This window comes from Leishmania panamensis (assembly GCF_000755165.1).
Source record: "Leishmania panamensis strain MHOM/PA/94/PSC-1 chromosome 12 sequence".
NCBI classification, from domain to species: Eukaryota; Euglenozoa; class Kinetoplastea; order Trypanosomatida; family Trypanosomatidae; genus Leishmania; species Leishmania panamensis.
Window position 1 is genome coordinate 472,701 of NC_025857.1, and position 18,501 is coordinate 491,201.

The 18,501-nt window shown below is 57.0% G+C and overlaps 6 protein-coding genes across 6 annotated transcripts, besides 1 other annotated feature; all 6 read left to right on the top strand.

Annotated features, from left to right (window-relative positions):
* Positions 1-308: 308 nt before the first annotated feature.
* LPMP_120990 (ribonuclease H2 non-catalytic subunit, putative) lies at positions 309-644 on the top strand (the record flags this gene model as incomplete). Its single annotated transcript, XM_010698777.1, has 1 exon — positions 309-644. The coding sequence occupies one exon, from the start codon at positions 309-311 to the stop codon at positions 642-644; it is 336 nt and encodes a 111-aa protein (XP_010697079.1).
* A 902-nt stretch (positions 645-1,546) lies between these two features.
* LPMP_121000 (hypothetical protein) lies at positions 1,547-4,159 on the top strand (the record flags this gene model as incomplete). Its single annotated transcript, XM_010698778.1, has 1 exon — positions 1,547-4,159. The coding sequence occupies one exon, from the start codon at positions 1,547-1,549 to the stop codon at positions 4,157-4,159; it is 2,613 nt and encodes an 870-aa protein (XP_010697080.1).
* A 660-nt stretch (positions 4,160-4,819) lies between these two features.
* Positions 4,820-7,735, top strand: LPMP_121010 (hypothetical protein; the record flags this gene model as incomplete). The annotated part of the gene is made up of 1 exon (XM_010698779.1): positions 4,820-7,735. The coding sequence occupies one exon, from the start codon at positions 4,820-4,822 to the stop codon at positions 7,733-7,735; it is 2,916 nt and encodes a 971-aa protein (XP_010697081.1).
* Positions 7,736-8,584: 849 nt separating this feature from the next.
* Positions 8,585-10,444, top strand: LPMP_121020 (serine peptidase; the record flags this gene model as incomplete). The annotated part of the gene is made up of 1 exon (XM_010698780.1): positions 8,585-10,444. One exon carries the CDS (start codon positions 8,585-8,587, stop codon positions 10,442-10,444), a length of 1,860 nt encoding a protein of 619 aa, XP_010697082.1.
* A 163-nt stretch (positions 10,445-10,607) lies between these two features.
* Positions 10,608-11,640: a repeat region.
* Positions 11,641-14,220: 2,580 nt separating this feature from the next.
* LPMP_121030 (hypothetical protein) lies at positions 14,221-15,540 on the top strand (the record flags this gene model as incomplete). The annotated part of the gene is made up of 1 exon (XM_010698781.1): positions 14,221-15,540. The coding sequence occupies one exon, from the start codon at positions 14,221-14,223 to the stop codon at positions 15,538-15,540; it is 1,320 nt and encodes a 439-aa protein (XP_010697083.1).
* Positions 15,541-16,145: 605 nt separating this feature from the next.
* Positions 16,146-17,108, top strand: LPMP_121040 (hypothetical protein; the record flags this gene model as incomplete). Its single annotated transcript, XM_010698782.1, has 1 exon — positions 16,146-17,108. One exon carries the CDS (start codon positions 16,146-16,148, stop codon positions 17,106-17,108), a length of 963 nt encoding a protein of 320 aa, XP_010697084.1.
* Between the last annotated feature and the right edge of the window lie 1,393 nt (positions 17,109-18,501).

Genomic DNA, 18,501 nt, shown 5'->3' on the forward strand with positions numbered 1-18,501 from the left:
ACTACTGCGCTGGACTCCCGCGGTTGGTGTCGTCGAATACAACTTACTCCACATCTGTAGAGTACAAGAAGGATGTGACCTGGCTGCCGTCCGTCTCGTAGTTTTCCGACCCCCCCCCCCCCCCCACCGTCTAAGTCTTCCCTGCGCAGTCCTCGTGCCTGCGGCTTGCTTGCATGTCTGAGTCTCTGTCCACGGCTCAGTCGCCCAAAGGTGGCGGTGCAGCGCCGGAGGAATTTTTGTTCCACTCACTTCCCATTCAAACAGACTTTGATGGGACGACTGATGTGCGTGAAAACTTCACTTCTACAATGGCGCGCAGCTCCAATGATGGCCTTTGGCGTGCAACATTGCGGGGTCGGGCACTGCTGGGAGAGGAGGTGCAACTGCCCGAGGGCTATGCCATTGCCATGACGACAGTCACCACAAACAAAACGTTCTCCCCGCCATCCCCCACCTCTGCGTCGCTTTCCACGTTCATCACCCCGACCGCCGAGGCAGACGAAATCGAGACGCTCGATCAGGTTTCCATTCAAGCATGTGCGTCACGCTATGTGGTATGGGAACACGATAAGGCACCGACGGCTGCTGCCACCATCTCGCAGTGGGTCACGCTAGCGCAGCTGATCCACACATCCTCGCAGTGAGCGCAGAACGAGGGAGGGGCTTCGCCCCACTTCTGCCCATGAGGAGATGCTCTTTCCGTTCTCCGTCTCGTGATACGTATTTGATTGAGCGATAGAGGGAAAGGGCAGAGAAGAGAAGGTCAAGCTGTCTGCTTATCGATGCCGGGCGTGTGGTACACTGAAGTGTGGAGCAGTCTCTGGCGACTTCCGTCTTTCCAATCCCTGTGTTATCCTTTCCGGTTTGCCTTCCCCAACTGCGGCAGTTGTCGGTAGACTACGGCTGCTGCGGCGAGTGCCGTTGTTCAACTCGGAGTAGGAGTGACTTCTCTCCGGAAGGTGGATGCAATGACGATGACTTCACGTACAGAGGGGCGCGAAAGCCGGCTGCCAGTGAAAGTTCCCCACTGCCGCTCATCTGTTAGACCCATACTGTCGGTGTTCCACGCACTGCTGATCCTTTTCAGCAATCGTCGCAAACGGGCATTTCTCATCGTTGTCGAAGTACTCCACGTATCATCCGCATGTCTCATCCTTCTGCCGATCCTTCCGCCCTCCCCTCCTCCTCCGCTCTCTCTTTTCCCCACCCCTGCATGCGCTCACACGCACATTCTGTTGTTCTCTAGGGGCCTCTAGCTGGGGACTTCGGCCGCTTGTGCGCTTCTTCCCGCCTGTTTGCCTCCGGTCTCTTTGTGCAGTGTGAGGGCCATCGAGAGAACAAAGAGAGAGAGGGAGTGCACACAGAAAGGGGGGGCGTTAGCACTGCCAGACAAGAGGGTGAGAGCACTGGCGGGGCATGCTGGGGTGTTGCTGTCCTTGTTACGTTTGTGTTTTCCTACCCCCTCCACTGGGCTGCGCCGTACACCCCCTTCAATTACTTCCAAGCGTCGTGTCAGGTAGACTTGCCTTTCAGCGCGCCTTTTTCTATGGCGTCCTCCGTGGATGGAGCGGACCTGCAGCAGGCGTTGCTGAGCCGTGTTCCGTACAATCTTCTCCCCGCGTCGCTGCAGCAGCGCATGACTCCCTATGACTACCAAACCAAGGCGATTCATTACGCCATCCTGCGCGGCCACGCATACTATCGACTGCCCGAATTTGTGCGGAGAGCGGTGAGGGAGGAGGCTTACTATCAAGAGATGGTGCGGTACGCAGCGGAGCAGCTCCAGCTGTACCCGTACGTGCATCAGAAGAGTATCGTCCTTTACACGAAGGAGACGCCGCTCTCCTACTACACCGGCGTCTTTGCTGAGCTGCTCAAGCAGGAGCAGAGCTACCACCGCCTGCCCAACTTCACCGCCATCGATGCACTGAATCTCCTCGGCATCGGGCGAAATCAGTACTTGCGGCTCACAAAAGAGGTGCGGAGTACGCTGCGCTGGCACGTCAGCCGCACGTACGTCAACGAGTGCTTGCCCAGGGAACTCGTGCCATCTGTCACGATTGATCCTTTCTGGGTTCTTGGAACGATCGACTACGCGGCCGATGTGCTCAAGAAGCGCTTTCAGGGGCTCTCACCGGAGGATGTGGCGCTGTATCGCATGATGGTCAGCAAAGGGACCGCCTCTGTCCGGCCTGAGATGCTGGCCACCTTACAGGTACCGCAGTCTATCTTTGCAAAGGACATCATCTACACATACGAGCTGCCAAAGGAGGCGCTGCGGCGGCTGTACCAGCGCGGCCTGGTGTTTGCGAGCTTTGACGTCTCGCCAGACACGTATGTTGTAGTGCCGACACCGGGTGGAAACTTCGTGATGAACCGCACCTCTGATGATCCCCAGGAGCTGCTGCTGTACCGCGTGCTTTCCACCATAGATGATCGCACATCACTTAGCCTATTGGCCCAGCTCCTGATGATACACGAGGAGGACGTGTGCGGCGCAGTGCATCTTCTTCTGCGGTTGGGACTCGTGCAGTGGAAGTGCCCCTCGTTGCCACCGGGGCTGGATGTCGCTACGCTTGACGGGGTGCACCCCCACTGGCAAGAGGAAGTGGCTGCCCGCATCATTGCATTCACTCGCTACCAACTGCAGAACTCGATGGGCGGCCTCACCAAGCCCAGCGACACCGCTGGCGCTTGTGACCCCTTCCCCACTGTCAGCAATCCGCACCCGTCGAAGCGTATTGCCCTCCTCTACGACGTTACACTGACGGGCTTTCTCATGATGACAAACCTCAGCCACGACCCGACATTCAAGCAGCAGGCAGTAATGCTATATGAGGTAGGGAAGATGCCTTACGAGATGGTACCCGCCTTTCTGGCGCTGCTGGATCGCATAGACTGGAAAGAGATAGAGCGGTTTGGCGGGGAGGCGAAGAGGTACATCAACAGCGTCGTGTGTATGCGGTGTTTGCTTCATGCACTTTGCGAGGTGGTAGGGCCTGAAGGGGCCGTCGGGGTCGATCTGCTCAAAATCGAGTCGCTCAATGAGCTGGAGGCGACGACGCGTTACTCTGTGCTGGGGCGCAACTACTGGGCTTACGTCATCACGTCACCCGTCTCGGCAGCACCCCTCATTGACGTTGAGCTCAGCTGTGTCTACGGCAGCACGGTCAGCTTTATGACGTCGCCATGGATGCTGCTGTTTCTCTACACGAAGCTGCAGCGTGGGCCTCCGTCGCTGCTGCTCCCGTTCGGGACGTTGCTGCATCGGTGGCCGCCGTTCCTGGATGAGCTTGAGGAGGCCCCTGAGAGTGAGGCAAGCGCGGAGGCGGGGCCACCCGTTATGGTGGGGTACAACGTGTTATTGCGGCAGCAGGCCATGACTCTCGATGCGGAGGTCAGCTACAATGACCTCAGCAACTCGCTCCTGCTGCTCAATGAAGTGACTTCCGCGGCGCCGGTATTTGTGCAGCAGGTAGTGCGTATACCGCTTGTCTTGCAGAAGGATGGCAGTGTGGTAGCCCACAGCGCCTATCAACATCTCGAGGTTGCGGTGCCGTTTTCGGTGTCCCAGTCGCAACTGTATCGACTCGTGGAGTCTTGTATTGCCGCACACCATCCGTCTGCGACGGCCGTCACTCTTGTCGACAACGCCCATGTAATGTGGAGTCTCTTAACAGACAGCGTCGCCGCCTTGCGGCTGCAGGACTCTCTCGGCTACCTCACCTTCACCTTCACATATGAGCAGCTAGACGTTTTCGACGGTGCCCCGGCTACAGCACTCTTGTGTCAGCTGCATGCCGCGTACGTCGTCGATGTTGGTCTCGGAGTCCCCCTTACCCACGTCGAGGCATGCGAGCTGCTTGTTGACGCTATTCCTCGCTTGCTTAGCGAGGGTTGCAGTGAGCGTCACAACGCCGCAATGCGAGACTGCGTGGCTGAGTTTGGTGCCTTCCTCGAGCGCTACTCCACACTCACCCGCGCTGTGCACGCGAAGATGACGATACAGTCAACTACTACCACTGGCCCCGTGACGCAACATCACCTGCGCAAGATCGGTGGCGTCGGCGGTGCCCCTTATCCAGCGAGCTTACTGTCCTTCGATGGCACTTACCTGAGTGTTACGGACGATGCGGATCCGCTATCCGAGCAGTGGTGAGGAACGAGCGCCGCACTGCTTGCTCGTCCCACTTGTGACTTTGTTGCTGCTTTCAGCTTCTAAGAGGCCTCCGCGGCTGCCCGCGAGCTACTTACCCGTGCTGTACCTCCCCGCCACTACTTGTGCACCAGAGAACACTGGAAAAGAAAGCTACGAAACACATCTGAGAAGGGCATGAAATTCGCCTTGCACCCCATCCCTCCGGTCCCCTCCCGAGAATGATGGCTAAGCTGCGTTCCTTTCGGTCCGATTCGGGCGGGGAGAGGGGAGAAGCTGATTCAGCTGGTGTGTTGTGACATAATGAGCGCCGCTGCAGTAGTGTGCTGCTGAGGTGAGGCGTTCTCTTACTTCTGAAGATGGGGGCTATCGGCTAGGCTGTTGAAGAGGCGCTGGGCTTACATGTACAGCGACAATTCACCCACATCTTTGCCTTCTGCGCTCCCTTGCCCGTTTCTTCTCTTGGCGAAGCTCCACCGCCATGGCATAGAGACGGCTGCCACGGCTGCTCCTCTGTCGGTACTTTCCTGCTTTTCCCTTCGTCCCTGCTGAAGGGGCCAATCCGAGCACGCGGCAGGTGCCTGCGGAAAACACGTACACATCTTACAGGCTCTCCCTCCCTGTCCTCCTCTCTCACGATTTCTTGACTTGGGGCGAGGCAGAATGCAGGCGGAGGAGGCGAGACACGCAGCGCTACGGATAGAGGCATATCGGCTTGTTTCCCTTGGAGACCCCATCCCGCACAAGATTGAGTCCATCACAACGTATCGCACGCTCGTGTTTGTGGGGACTAGTGACAGCAAGGTGGCTGTGTACCGTGTAGAAGCCTGCAAAGAGAGCGCCGCACCACTGACGCTGTTGCAGGAAATCACGGAGAGTCGGCGGCACGCTGTGCGGCAGCTCACCGTTGTCGGTAAGTGTCGCCTGCTTGCCCTCGTCGGTGATGTCCTTGTTGTCTACCACATCCATGACGATACATCTCACTCTGCGAGCGGGTTTCAGCTGCGAGCCGTCACGACCATCACAGGGCACAAAGACACCATCGCCTTTCACGTGAAGCAGCAGAAGGGCGTTATCTCCATGGCAGTGCTGCAGCGGAAGCGCGTCACCCTCTACGAGGCTTCGCCTACCAACCTCGATTTTCTGCTAAAAGTGACCGTGGCGCTACCGGACGGGGTCAAAACTCTTAGCTGGATGGGGCGCAGCATCATCTTTGGTGGGCGCAAGGAATACTTGCTCTACAACACCACCACCGCCTCGACATCAGTCCTCTATCCAACACCGCGGTCTGGCGCAGCGCCGCTTGTGCTGCCCATGGCACCGGTGCCGGAGGTCCTCGTTGCCAGCGATGGAGCGGGCTTACGCACGCTCCTGTACGACGGCAGCGAGGTGCCCGGCGACTCGCGTATACTGTGGGCGACACCACCGGCAGAAGTGCGTTACGAGCACCCGTATGTCGTCTCTCACCATCCGTCAGCGCCGCACCACGCCTTGCAGATTCGCCTTCCTATGCTAGCCACGCTGGAGGACGCCACTGCTTACCCGAGGAGCTGCCTCTGCCAGACCATTGACCTCCCGAAGGTGGTGAAAGTGGCGCAGTGCCACTGGATCGACTACGACTGCGCCATGCCCTCAAGGTCCGCACCGCCGGATGTGTTGTCGTACTCCCCCATCGTCTTGGCAGATTCCGACCACCGCCTCCACCTGCTCGTGCGCACCTCGGTGGCTGTTCAGGCAGAGGCCCTCGCTGCCGCAAAGCTGTTCGCCGCTGCCGATCTTCTGTGCCGCCTGTGCCCTCACGAAGTCGCGCCGCCCACACTGCAGCGAATTGTGATGGCCGGGGCGCTGGACAAGTTTGTTGCCCAACAGGACTACGCCGGCTGTTTCCACGATTTCAGCACCATCGAGTCTGACCCCCGCGTGGCAATCCAGCTCTTTCCGGGGTTCCTGCGCCTTGACGAAACCCCATCGAGCTGCCCAGCGCTCCCTGCCGAGGCACCTGCCACCATCGTGGTGGCTGCTCTCCCAGCGTTGGCTGACTACCTGCACTCGCAGCGTGCCACATTGGTGCTGTTGAGCGGCAGTGCGTCTGCTGAGCCGGTGCAATCGCAGCTCAGGGCGGTGGACAGGGCACTCGTGATGTCACTTTGTGCACTGAAGAGGGAGGAGGCGCTGATGGCACTACTGCGTGGCGAGATCGCCTGTGACGTAGCAGATGCAGCGGCTATCCTTCGCGAGCACCGGCAGTGGGTGGCCCTCACGCTGCTGCTGGAGGCGCATGGTCAATACGATGAGGCGGTGTCGCAGCTGCACCACCTCGTTAGCACGAGTGAGGAGAGGACCGAAATACCGCAGCCCCAGCTTGGAGCGCTCCAAGAGTTGTTTCGGCGACATCCATTTCCTGCAGCGAAAGGGGATGACTATGTTGCGCAGTCCACTCTATGGGAGTGGCTAACGTCCTGCCCATCTGCGCATCCCCTCTCGACCGAGGACACAGCAGCGACATGTACCACTGCGACAGCAATGATGACTGCGCTGAACTTTTTTCGGCGTCGGCCGCTGACTCAGTTTCATCGACTGCTTGAGCAGCACTCTTCCTGGGTGTTTGGTGTGGTGCCCGCTGAGAGTGCTGTTCGCGTCTTTTTCTCTGAAGAGAATGTGCACCACTACGGCGTGGCACTGCAGGTGCTGCAGGCTTACCCCGAGGCGCCCTGCACGACGCCACGGCTACTGCTTGTCGTCGAGTACCTTTTCCAGCTTCTCGCCGACGTGCGTGTGCGGGTGACAGAGCCTGTCATATACGAGCGCTATTGGAGAGGGCTCGGTGAGTTGCTCTTCGCTTCTCCCGTCAAAACTGTCATGGAGACGGAAAAGCGTCAGCGGCTGCGCGACCGCCTTCACGAGTTCCTGCTGACATCGCCGCACGTGAATCTTGAGTCGGCCGCGGCTTACTTTAATGCAGCAGACATACGGTCGAGGTGCCTTCCTGAGCGGGCTGTGGTGCATCGGCGTCAGGGTAGCCACCAAGCGGCCATTTCAATGTTTCTGAATGAATCTGAATGCCTGGCTGACGCAACTGCCTACGCTAGAAGCGTGTATGCTGACGGCAGCAGCGACGCCTTCACAGCGCTCCTCGAGGCGCTGCTGAGACCCACTGCGGGCGCGCCGCGGGTGACGGAGGCCCTTGAGGTCATGAACACGTGTGACGGCATAGACGCTGCTGCTGTGCTGCCAATGCTTCCAGATGAAATGGCGTTTTCACAGGTCAGCAGCTTTCTGCTCCATGCGCTACGTGCCAACACGACAGCGTGTCGTGCTTCCGCTGTGTATAATAGTATCTTACAGGCGAAGAGACTCCAGAGTGAGGAAAGCTGCATTCGCCTTTCCTCACGTGCCGTCGTGCTTGAGGAAGGGATGGTGTGCCCCGTGTGCCAGCGCCGGCTCCGTCCAGATACGGTGCTCGCGGTGTATCCCAACAATGTCATGCTGCATCAAGGGTGCGCATTGGATGAGCACGTGTGCGCGGCCACTCTCCACGACTACCGCCATGATGCGTATGCGACTCTCGAGGACTTGTAGAGGGAGCGCCGGGTCTTTGCGACGAACGCCTTGGTGGCTAGCAAGGGGGAGGGGTGCATGCGAAGGTCCCGCTGCCGCCGCCCTTGTATGTCGATGCCGGCATACCTGCAATACATTGTTGGGGTGGGGGGTGGCAGAGCTCCAAAGGCTGGGGATGGATGCAAGGCTCTCATACTCCCCTTAGACCTGCTGCTTCTCTTTGCAGTGGGGCAAGCGCTCTGCTTATCGGCTGGTGTGTCCGCCTACGTGGCTCTCCTCCCCCGCTTCCTGTAGCCTCATCGATGGGGGCTACTCGACCTGTGGGATTCAATGTGGGTATACATGCGTGTGTGTGTGTGTGTGTGTGTGGATGCACTGTCGTTTGTGCCGTGTTTTCGGTTCTCCTCCTAGTGGCTGCATCCTTTCGCAAAATACTTGTCCTGTCATTGCTCTTGCGTCTTTGTCTGCTGAGGCCTCCCGTGTGGGCAGCCTGCGTGTGATTGGGCTCCACCGACACAGTGAAGCACACGGACAGAAATAAAGTCGAGCGCCGCCTTCTCCTCGTATACCATTGACGACACTCCCTCTCTTCACGTTGTCACTCTCTCTTCCTGAGAATTCCTGCTAACTCCTCGGGCACACCCACTCCATTTCCTGTGCCTGCGCGGTACCAACTCCCCTCCTCCCCCCTTCTCGGTGAATGCTATTCGCTTCACCGCCGCTGCTTTATTGCCTGTGCGCTCTGCTACCACCTTTCGCTGCACTTCGCCACTGTTGTCCCCTCCTCTTCGTTGGCACCACCACTGCTTGCCCCACATACCCGCGCTCATACAGAGGGACGCACGTTAGCGACGCGTCTCATTCTTGAGGATGGTAGTCATGCCCAGCCGTCTGGACGCCTTCGTCAAGTCGATCATTTTCCCTCGCCCGAAAGTCGCCACCTATGACACCTCCACCCGTCCTAACAAACTCGTCCACATCCCCCTTGTCGACCCACTCACCCATCTCGAAACCGGCGTCTTCACCTACGGCTATCTGCTCGTGAACCCCAAGGCAACACACGTCCTTTTGTATGCCCACCCCAATGCCGTAGACATCGGGATAGCCTACAAGGAGCTCCGATACGTGGGCAAAGAGGCCTCCGTCAGCGTGTTGCTCTTCGAGTACTCCGGCTATGGTCTCACCCACACTCCCATCACCGAGGCGAGCATTCATCAAGACACGCTTTCTGCCTACTTCTTCCTGTGCCGCTACTTTGGTGTGTCTGCAAATCAAGTCATCCTCTGCGGCCGCTCACTTGGCTCCTCTCCCGCCGCATTTTTGGCCGCTTTCCTTCCGCCGCCCCTGAGCCCCTGCCTGCTCATTCTCCAATGCCCTTTCACTGCGCTTAGCGACTGCATCAACGAGTTCTCGCAGAACGCTGTGTCCATTGCGAACTTTCTGGGGTACAACTGGTTTCGCACAATCGACATAATTACAGACGTAAGTTGCCCAGTTGTGCTTCATCACGGCACCCACGATACCACTGTGAGCATCAACCACTCCTACGCTCTTCAGCGGGCCCGTGACACCGCTGCGAAACCATGCGTGACCTACCTTTACCAGGAGGACGGTAAAGGCCACAATGACCTCAGCTCTGCCACTTTGGTTCGCATCATTAGAGAGCGCGTCGTCACGGAGGCCCTCCCACTGCTGACGCTGCACCACTCGAGGCTCTTCTTGGCGAACTCGCCGGTCTACGAGCGACTTTTCTGCAACGACAGCGGGTCGGGGTTTGCCACGTTGAAGGAGGCCACGGCGTCCTGGTCGGCAAAGTTGTCCCTTCACTTTTGCGCACCGCCGCTAGATCGGCTGTATGTGCTGCTCACAGCGAGTGTGTGCGCCTTCACAATGAAATGCGCGCGAGTGTGGCAGACGTACTGCGCCCTCATAAAAAAGAATTTGTGTGGCGGCGCGGTGCAGGAGCGCTGCCCAAAGGATGTGTTCATACGCCGGTGCCTGGCGTGCTGGGGGAGTCCCCTTGCCGTCCACATCGCCGTACAGCGTGTGAACTCGACGCGGGAGGTGCGCTGCTTCGGCTTCGCCACCTGCCGTGACGCAATGCTGGATGCACCGGCTCTGTACCAGACAAAATCCACAGAGCCACTTCTAAGCGTGCTGGAAATCGCTGTGACGCCCGGCCTCTTGTCGTGCATGAGGCGGTGCCTCATTACCGCTCCTAACATGCTGGAGGACGACGAGATACCATGCTTTGTGCAGCACGACACAGTTGGCGCATTGCAACTCGAGTGTGAACGTGCCGTGGCTTTTCTCACCAACGAAGACAAGCAGCGCCTGTGTGCCTTTCTGAAGGACATGGACGCCGGCTTCAGGAAGAATCTCACCAACAAGGCATATGAGCGACTGCGGCGCTCATCCTCCAAGTCTCCCACAAAGGGTTCAGAGTCGTTTGAGGAGCTGAAGGAGTGGCTTCGGCCGTGGATGCGCGCGAGTGGGACAGACATGCAAGCGCTGGCGCAGGAGGTACCATGGGACGACTACCTTCTGCGCGGCCGGTCTGCTGCTCACCAGCGCGTGCTGAGTGAGACCATGAGCTGGACGGAGTGCTGCCAAGCAATGGAGGAGAGCGAAGTGGTGTTGCAGATCTACACTCTCTTTCAAGAGATGTCCGCGCAGTATATGCGGCCCACATTTGACTCTCATGCCGCCGCCGCGGCACCGACTGCTTGAAGAACGACACTACGCCACATCTTGGCTTGTTTTCTTCTTTTTTCCACAATAAAACTTTTGCTGACATTTTGTCTCTTGCCTGGCGAGTGTAATGAAGTCCTGACTGATGCCAACCACCGCAGTGCACGGCATCTCAGTGGTTTGCACCTTTCCTCTCAAAAGGTGGGGAGGCTAAGCAGCCTGCAGCTTGCCTTCAAGCAGGCGTCTGCATGGACACGTGATATCAGCGGGGAGGTCTGGCCTGGCACTATGCGGAAGTGGCGTGCGGTTACAATGACGGCTGTACAGGCTCACGCCGAATCCTGTCGATACTGCTACAACTATGCGAAATTCGGACCGCTGTTGCACTGGTATTGTGGTACCACTCGCCCTCCAATTTTTCCTATCTTGCTATGAGAGCATCAGACCCGGCGTTGCGCCCGACATGCTACGTGGGATTCGCCAACCCTTCGGGGCTCGAAGCCTACCGCCTTTCACGCTATCGCCTTTCACGCAGTGATGCGATCACGTGCATCCCACCCGAAGTGCTTGGGATTCCCCTCGCGGGGTGTCCACCGCTGCTCCTCTGTGTGCCTCCAGGACGACAGACTGTGAGCTCTCTGTGCGCAGACACATGCCTATGCACGGGTCCCTCCCGCTTGTGGCGGCGTGCACTGTCAAGCATAGCTGGCATGGTGTGCCACATTTAAGGAGGGTATGTGGGAGAGCAGAGGAGCAGCGGTTATGGACGGAAAAGACGCGCGGAGATCCACGCCAATGAACGCCGAGGTGCATGTGTGCGAAACCCGCGGTATCTCCGACATCCCACCGGGTGGGCTAATGCGGCACGGATGCCGGAAGCATGGCGGGAGCGGCCCGAATGGCGCCATCGAGTCCTCTAGACTCCTCTGTGGAGAGTCTACACACCACGTTATGGCATGCCGCGGCGGGGGGCCTCCGGGGTCCGCGGGCTGGGGCTGGCCGGCCTGCTCCTCGGCCCCCCCGGCGTGCGCCACGGCCGCCCCCCTGTTACCCGCACGGCAGACGACGCCCCCGCCCCCGCCCATTGAGCAGGATGCCGGAGGCGGCCCGCGTGGATCAAGGCGTGCCCCCCACTCCGGTTTGTGTAGCGCCGACAGCGCAGCCTGCTGCCGAGTTGGACGAGGGGCGGTTGCGTGTGCGCCTGAATTGGCTGGCTTGTTCGCGGTGGAGTGGACCCGTCGAAGAAGAAAATGCGTATGTGAGTTGTCTTTGTTGTTCTCCTGTGGTTTTACAGCTGTTAGCGCATCTTTTGGGTCACTCGTGTTATCTCCCCCTTCGTGTTTTCTGCGGTCGAGTCTTTGTGACCCCTGTGTGCCCTCTTCTGTGTCCCTCTGCGCATTTGTGTGTGCCCTTAGTGCCCAGCACATGCACACACTCCGTTGTGCAGGTTTGCGTTTGCAGATGTGTCTCTCCCTCTCTATTAATGGTTGTGTATAGGTGCGCGTATCGCGTGTGTGCGAGTATTTCCCTTACCTCTGCGTGTTTCTTTGCGCTGTGTTTCTGGGGCATCTACCCCCCCCCCCTCCACTATGAAGGTTTGCTGTACGGCGCGTTTTCATTTTGGTCTCAATTCTTCATTTTGTGCAACCTTTGATCTTTTCCGATGCTCGCCTGTATCTTGTCACCAACTGCTGTCGTATCCACGTTAAGTTCATGAGGTGTAATGCGTCAAGTCGAATCGACTGACCGCTGCGGTTGTTGGCGCACCTCCTGCTTCACATGTGGTGGTCCCAGAGTAGTGGGGCACACTCATTATGGTAGGGGGAGGGACGTTGTAGCGCGCTCCTCAAAAGGAGTTGGACCTCTTCTGAAGGAACAACTCTGTGTACTAGAGGAACGAGAGAACGTTACGGAATGCTTATCCTCGTTGCTTACTGCTGAGGAGGCCAGGTGGTTCTGCTAGGCACGCACAGGCTCATCTGCACCCACCTCCACGCATTGTTACACCCCGAACGCACTGATTCAGCCCGCCATTGGGGGTATTCCAAAGATATTTCAGTTTCTGTCGGAGGACTATGCCGAGGAAGAAGCAACTGAGCCGTGCTGTACTCCTTACCACACTCACTTTCTCCCTTACCCTCCTTCACCGACTGGGAGATGCATTTTCCCGCGTAGAGGTACCTTGGCAAAACGTACAGACCCATGCACGTACCCCTGTAGCATCTATTCTTGAGGTGTGTGCGTGTCTTGCATGACACTCATGCATGCCCTCAGTTAATGATGCGCGTCAACATCGGAAACGGGTAGGGAAGGATGTGCGCGATGGAAGCCCCATGACGACAACGAAACAGCCTCAAGTAACATCTGAATGGTCGTCTGTATGCACCAGGTGCTCGTATTGCTAAAGAAAAATACGAATAAGGCTTGCAGTGGTCTGTACGTATTCATCTATTTCTGCCTTGTGTGAATGTTTTGAATCTCTTACGGTTTTCTTTCTCTCTACGTGGTATGTTTCCTTCGGTGAAAGCTGCACTGCTGTGTCCATACCAAAGGAACGGGCGTTTATCACAACACGCTCTCTCTTTCACCGTCTGTTCGTGTCCCCCCCCTTTCGACGCGCGCGTCATTTTTCTCGTTATCCGCTGCGCGGCTCGGAAGAAGCGCCACTGCGCCTCTCTTTCCTTCTTTGTAAGTTTCCTCCTTTCTTTCTTGTTCGTTTCTGCGCATTGCGTCTGCAGTTGGCACGCCACAACAGTGCCGGGGGGTGAGCAAGCCGCAAGCCAATAAACTCTTTGCCGCGCTGAGTCAAGGGCGAGGTGAGAAGAAGGAGAGCTGCGGACGAGTGATGCGACCTCAAAGCGACACCGAAGTGAGAAAAGTTGCACTGCTGAAGTTTCCGCCAATGACTGGCACACAGAAGAAAAATTGAAACAAAGCACCCACAACCGTACACTACGCTCCAATACCAAATACTGCAAACCATCTCTTCTCTTGCGTTGTTATTGCTGTTGGCGCCTCCTGAAGGTACGCATGACCAACACCCGCTAACCTACTGAAAGCCTCCGCTCATAGCTCCGTGCGCGGAGGTAGGGACGCACATTGTACTCTACCGTGCAGCTGGCGTGCGCATCATGGCTGCTGTCGCTATGGTCACCTCCACCAGCCGCAAATCACTGGCTAAGGGCAAATAAAGACACGAATATTGTTTTACATCCTCCCTTGCTTTGCGTCCTTCCAAAGTGCATCGCACCAAGGGCGCCTCATGGTGTGCGCCGAGGGGGGAGCGCTGTGGTTTTTATCCCTATTGAGAGAAGGATTGTAGGGAAGTTCATTAGGACACCTCCGTGGTTGCTCACTCGGGCCACCTATGCTATTTTGCAAGAGACCTTTTCTTCTAGTCCAGCGCCACTGTACACAGATATATACTGCAGCGCTAGGGGCTTTTGCGTTATTCTAGCTTCGCACATTCGTGAGTGTAGATCTCTCTCTCTCTCCGGCTCACCCCTCTCTCTCGTATTTTTCCCCACCACTCTCCGGTCTTGGTGATTTTTTATTCATTATCGTGCGCTTCTCCTATTGTTCCTGCACCTGCTTCTCACTAGCTCTCCCTCTTCCTCGTCATTGTACTTCTTCGTTCCTCGCGGTCGTGGACTACCTCGAGAACGACACAGAGGTCTTGCTACTCAGACAAGCACGCGTACCCCCAGGGTTCGTGCACAGCAGCGCTGAGGGCTGTGTTGCGTCTCACCAGTCTTTTTCCGATCGCTTTCTCAGCATTTTTGTTTCAAACTTTAGTCCTGTCTAACACCACCACAATGACGTCGCTGCGCCGTGATGACCCCAATACCATACCTAGCTCGTCGTCGTCAGAGAATAGTCCCCTTGGCTGGGCGCGGCCAAATGAGCGCCTCATCGATCTCCTCACTCGCCCGCGCGCGCACGGTGGCTACGGCGGCCGTCTCAGCTACGCGGGATTTGCTACGTTAGCCGCGTCCCTGGGGTGGAATCAGGAGGATATAGACGACTGCTGGTACGACATCGTGATGGGTGAGCCGTGCGCCGAGGCAGTCGATATGGCACGCGTGGCGGAGTGCGTGTGCAGCTACTGCCTTGCCTCTCCACTTCCCATGCTGGAACGTTGCACCACCGTTGAATCGATTCCGGCTGAGCCCGCAACACCACCTCGGCAGGTGTCGCTCTCCACAGACCGGAACACAACAGTGTTGCTTTCTCCTCCTACCCCGCCGTCCCGCATGGCGGAAGCCGTTGCACTTGCCACCCTAGAGAAAGACAAGAAGGAGCGCGCAAGGACCGAAACAAAACCACCAAACCTACAAACTTCGTCGCAACGCAGGCGCTCACTCTTGAACGCCTTCCCTCGATACGCGGTGGAAACGGTGTCAAGCGAGCACAGGAAAACTTGCGTGTCGCCGTGCCACCAATCTCACAAAGTCCAAAGCGAGCGAGCTGCAACACATTCGCCACGACGCGCGTCGGCAGCCCCTGCGACGCCACGCACTTCCGGGGCTTCAGGTAGCACAGTGTTCTTGCGCTTGTACGAAAAAGGAATGGAGCAGCACCAAAAGCGAACATCTGCCAGACCGGCTGACGAGACCGCGGCCGAGTGCACCTTCCAGCCTCACATCACCCCGTATACAACGAAGGCTCCTGACACGAGGGACGTTCAGTACAATAGGCCAACGAAGTCCTACTTCGCAAAGCTGACAGCGCAGGAAGCTCAGCAAGACCTCCTGCATGCCACCCCAGAAACGCCGCGGGTGACGTACCATCCTGCACCAGGTCCATCATCCAGCGTCCCAACAGGCTATGTCGAAGGCGTAGCACGACTCCGAAGCTACATCGCCTCTCGCTACACGCGCAGAAGTTTTGAGGGCAGTCTACGAGCAAGCACTTCAACCGACGTCGCGCGTCTGATGGAGGCACCAATACTGCGGCTCCCAATCACTGTCGGCGGTGTGATGGACTCTGTCGACGTGCGACTTGCCCCATCCGACACACGTACCTCACTTGGGCAACGGCACAATGAAGGCAGGGAACATCTAAGCTCTCGGCAGCCCACTGGAGTTCGTCACGCATCGCTCCTGTCGCCATCAAGGATGCGATTCGAGTACTAACCGCTGTACCGCTAGGAGGGGCTTTCGTGTGGGAGTTCTTAGTGCTACTACTCGGTGACGTCGCTTCGTGCGAGCCTGCTTCTGTACTTTTCTTCTCTTCATAGACTACGGATTGTTGTCGGGGAGGCGGCAACGTCAGATAAAGGCCCTCTTTCTGCACTGCAGCCCGTACCGTCTCCCTCCACCTGCATAGATGACGATGGCCGCTTGGCGGCTTCTTCGTGCACGATTCCTGTCGAGCAAAGTTCGATCTCTGTCTTTTCCTTTACGCGGTAAACGAAGCTCGAGGAGAGAGGCCCGGCTAAAATGGACGAGCCGGAGGCTGGATTCATTGACTCCCTACCACCACTCTGCCACAGTAGGGTATAGGGGTGTTTTCCACCCTCCACCCACTGTTCTGTATTCCTCATTAATTCAGCAGTCGCAATGCTTTCCTCCTCTCTTCACTCACGACATCAGTGTGACTGATGTTTCGGTTTCTCTCACTGTGCCCTCTTCACTGTATCCACCTATGTGTATGAATGAATCTCTCTCGAAAAACAGCAGCAGCAGCACATTGCTCGTTCCTCGGCGGTGCTCCATGGCGCTGTCTCAAGGCATTACCCATGCCCTTTACCACCACACATCCCTCTGACCGCTCGGAGCGAGTAGAAGGCGAACCATTTTACTCCCTCGTGACGTACACGCTGCTGAAACCCAACGCAGAAGTCGTGCCGGCCTTGCTGAACTTTGCCTTCCAGCTCCGTGCATTTGATGTGCTTCCGCCCTGCGATGCGGTGGGTCTGCTATCTGGTATCGACTCAACGGGTCTCATCGTGTGGAGTGGTGCACTAGCGTTTATCGAATGGCTTGTACAAAATCCTCACTGCATACAAACGCGATTAAGAGTCGCTAAGAGGGCGAAAGCTCACGTGATTGAGCTGGGGTGCGGCTCTGGTATTGTCGCCGTGGCCCTGTGTGCTCTGCTGCGTAGTCTTCGCCTGGCAGATCCGAACGGGCAGTTGCCCTCGTCCTCAACCACGGTTCACGTATGGGCCACAGACGGCAACCCCGAGTGTGTGTCGCTGGCCCGAAAAAACCTCAATGAGCAATGCAATGCGGCGTGTGTGTCGTGCGCTGCAGTCACTGCATCCACAGCTTTGCTCCGGTGGGGTGATCTCCCATCCGTTCAGGAAGCACTGCAGCCCTGCTTTCACGAGTCCGCTGCTGCGTCGTCGATAACTATTATCGCGGCTGACGTCTTGTATGACGCCGCTGCAGTGCCCCTTTTGGTATCCACTGTCTCCGAAATAGCAAGAATGCACCACGCAGGTTCCAACCCAAGCACGCCACCTGGCAGTTTGGAGTGGTGGCTGGTGTACACCCCCCGGAGTCTAACACGAGCTGGAAACGAGGCCATTTTTCAAGCACTTCTCGACGCACTTGCGGAACACCAATGGACGTTCGAGGTTTTCGACCTTCCAGCAGGTAACGTAGCCACAGGTTTTGAGCACCACCCTGATTGCGCAGTTCCGGCACTATTGGGCTGCATACTTGTTGTGCAGGTTACCTCCGACGCTGCTCGGTGAGGGGACAAAAGCTGCGAAGGCTGCCCTGCGAACAGGATTCTCATGCACACCAACATCAGTTAATAGCTGCAGGCAACTCCATTGCACACCCGGCAATAATACGCAGCAATTCAGAGCAGCGCACCCGTTTTCTGTCCTGTGAGGGAACCTGCGCGTGCCTCGGTATGACTCGAGCATGCGCGCATGTTCATCAAAGAGGACCCCTACGGACCAAGTGTGCACGAAGCGCTTTGACAACAGCGCTGTCTTTACACCCCACACCCAATAAAGTGACACCCCGACGCTCGTTTCACCTGAAGAGAAGCCTCATGTAGTATTCAACAACGCATCTGGGGCTGCATCAAGAAACTAGCGGAGCAGCACGCCTGCACGGAAAAACCCTCCTTTTCCCTCTTCCTTCCTAAAAAACCTTCATCATTGGGGGTGGAGAGACTCAGCTCGCTGCAGGCTGGCATGCGCTCTTTCATGCCCTTTTTGCACCTCTAATACTAACCTCTCAGATTTTTCTGTTACGCCTTTGTTCTCGCCGCCGCACCGCTACAGCACTGCGTTAAAGTCCCCGACCTACTGCTATTGACGAGTCCGTCAGCCATCTACCCTTCTCTAGTCCAAAGCGTTCCTTCCCCTATATATCATCACCTCTCTACGGACGCCTTTCCACAACAAAAAAACACCGTACATTTCTTCTACGGTTTGCTGAGGTTTACTCTCCCTTGCATCGCCTATTGCTCGCTCGTGATGTTTACCTGTCGGGCGCATGCACGGTCGTCATAAATTCCCTTTCTGCAGCGGCCACTACTGCCACATACAACCTTTTCATAGAAGACTTCGGCTACGCCCGCGGATTTTTGGGTCAGCTCTAACACAGCACGTGGAACGTGCAAGAAGTTCTGGGTGCCTCAACTGACAACCAGTCCACATGCCGATCCCCTCCGTTCTGATATCAGATCGAACATACTACCCCCGCGCTCAAACAACACCATGAAAAAACACTTCAGATCCTCCCTACAATGCATACTAATGTGACTGGCGTTCAATCGACCTATGCGCAGCTTCTCATTCCCCATATCACCTCCACAGTAATGCAGCTTCTCTACCTTGCCGTAAACTCACCACAATAACTATAAAAAAAACCCATCTGCAAAACATGCATCCACCACAACGCCACACACAATCCTCAAAAAAGTCAACCCCTGCCATACTTGCTTATCGCATAGCATCCCCGCTGCTGTCTCCACGTTACCCCCCACCGACCCTAGTGCCACTCGTCTTCGCGTTTCTCAACAGGGTTAGGGTTAGGGTTAGGGTTAGGGTTAGGGTTAGGGTTAGGGTTAGGGTTAGGGTTAGGGTTAGGGTTAGGGTTAGGGTTAGGGTTAGGGTTAGGGTTAGGGTT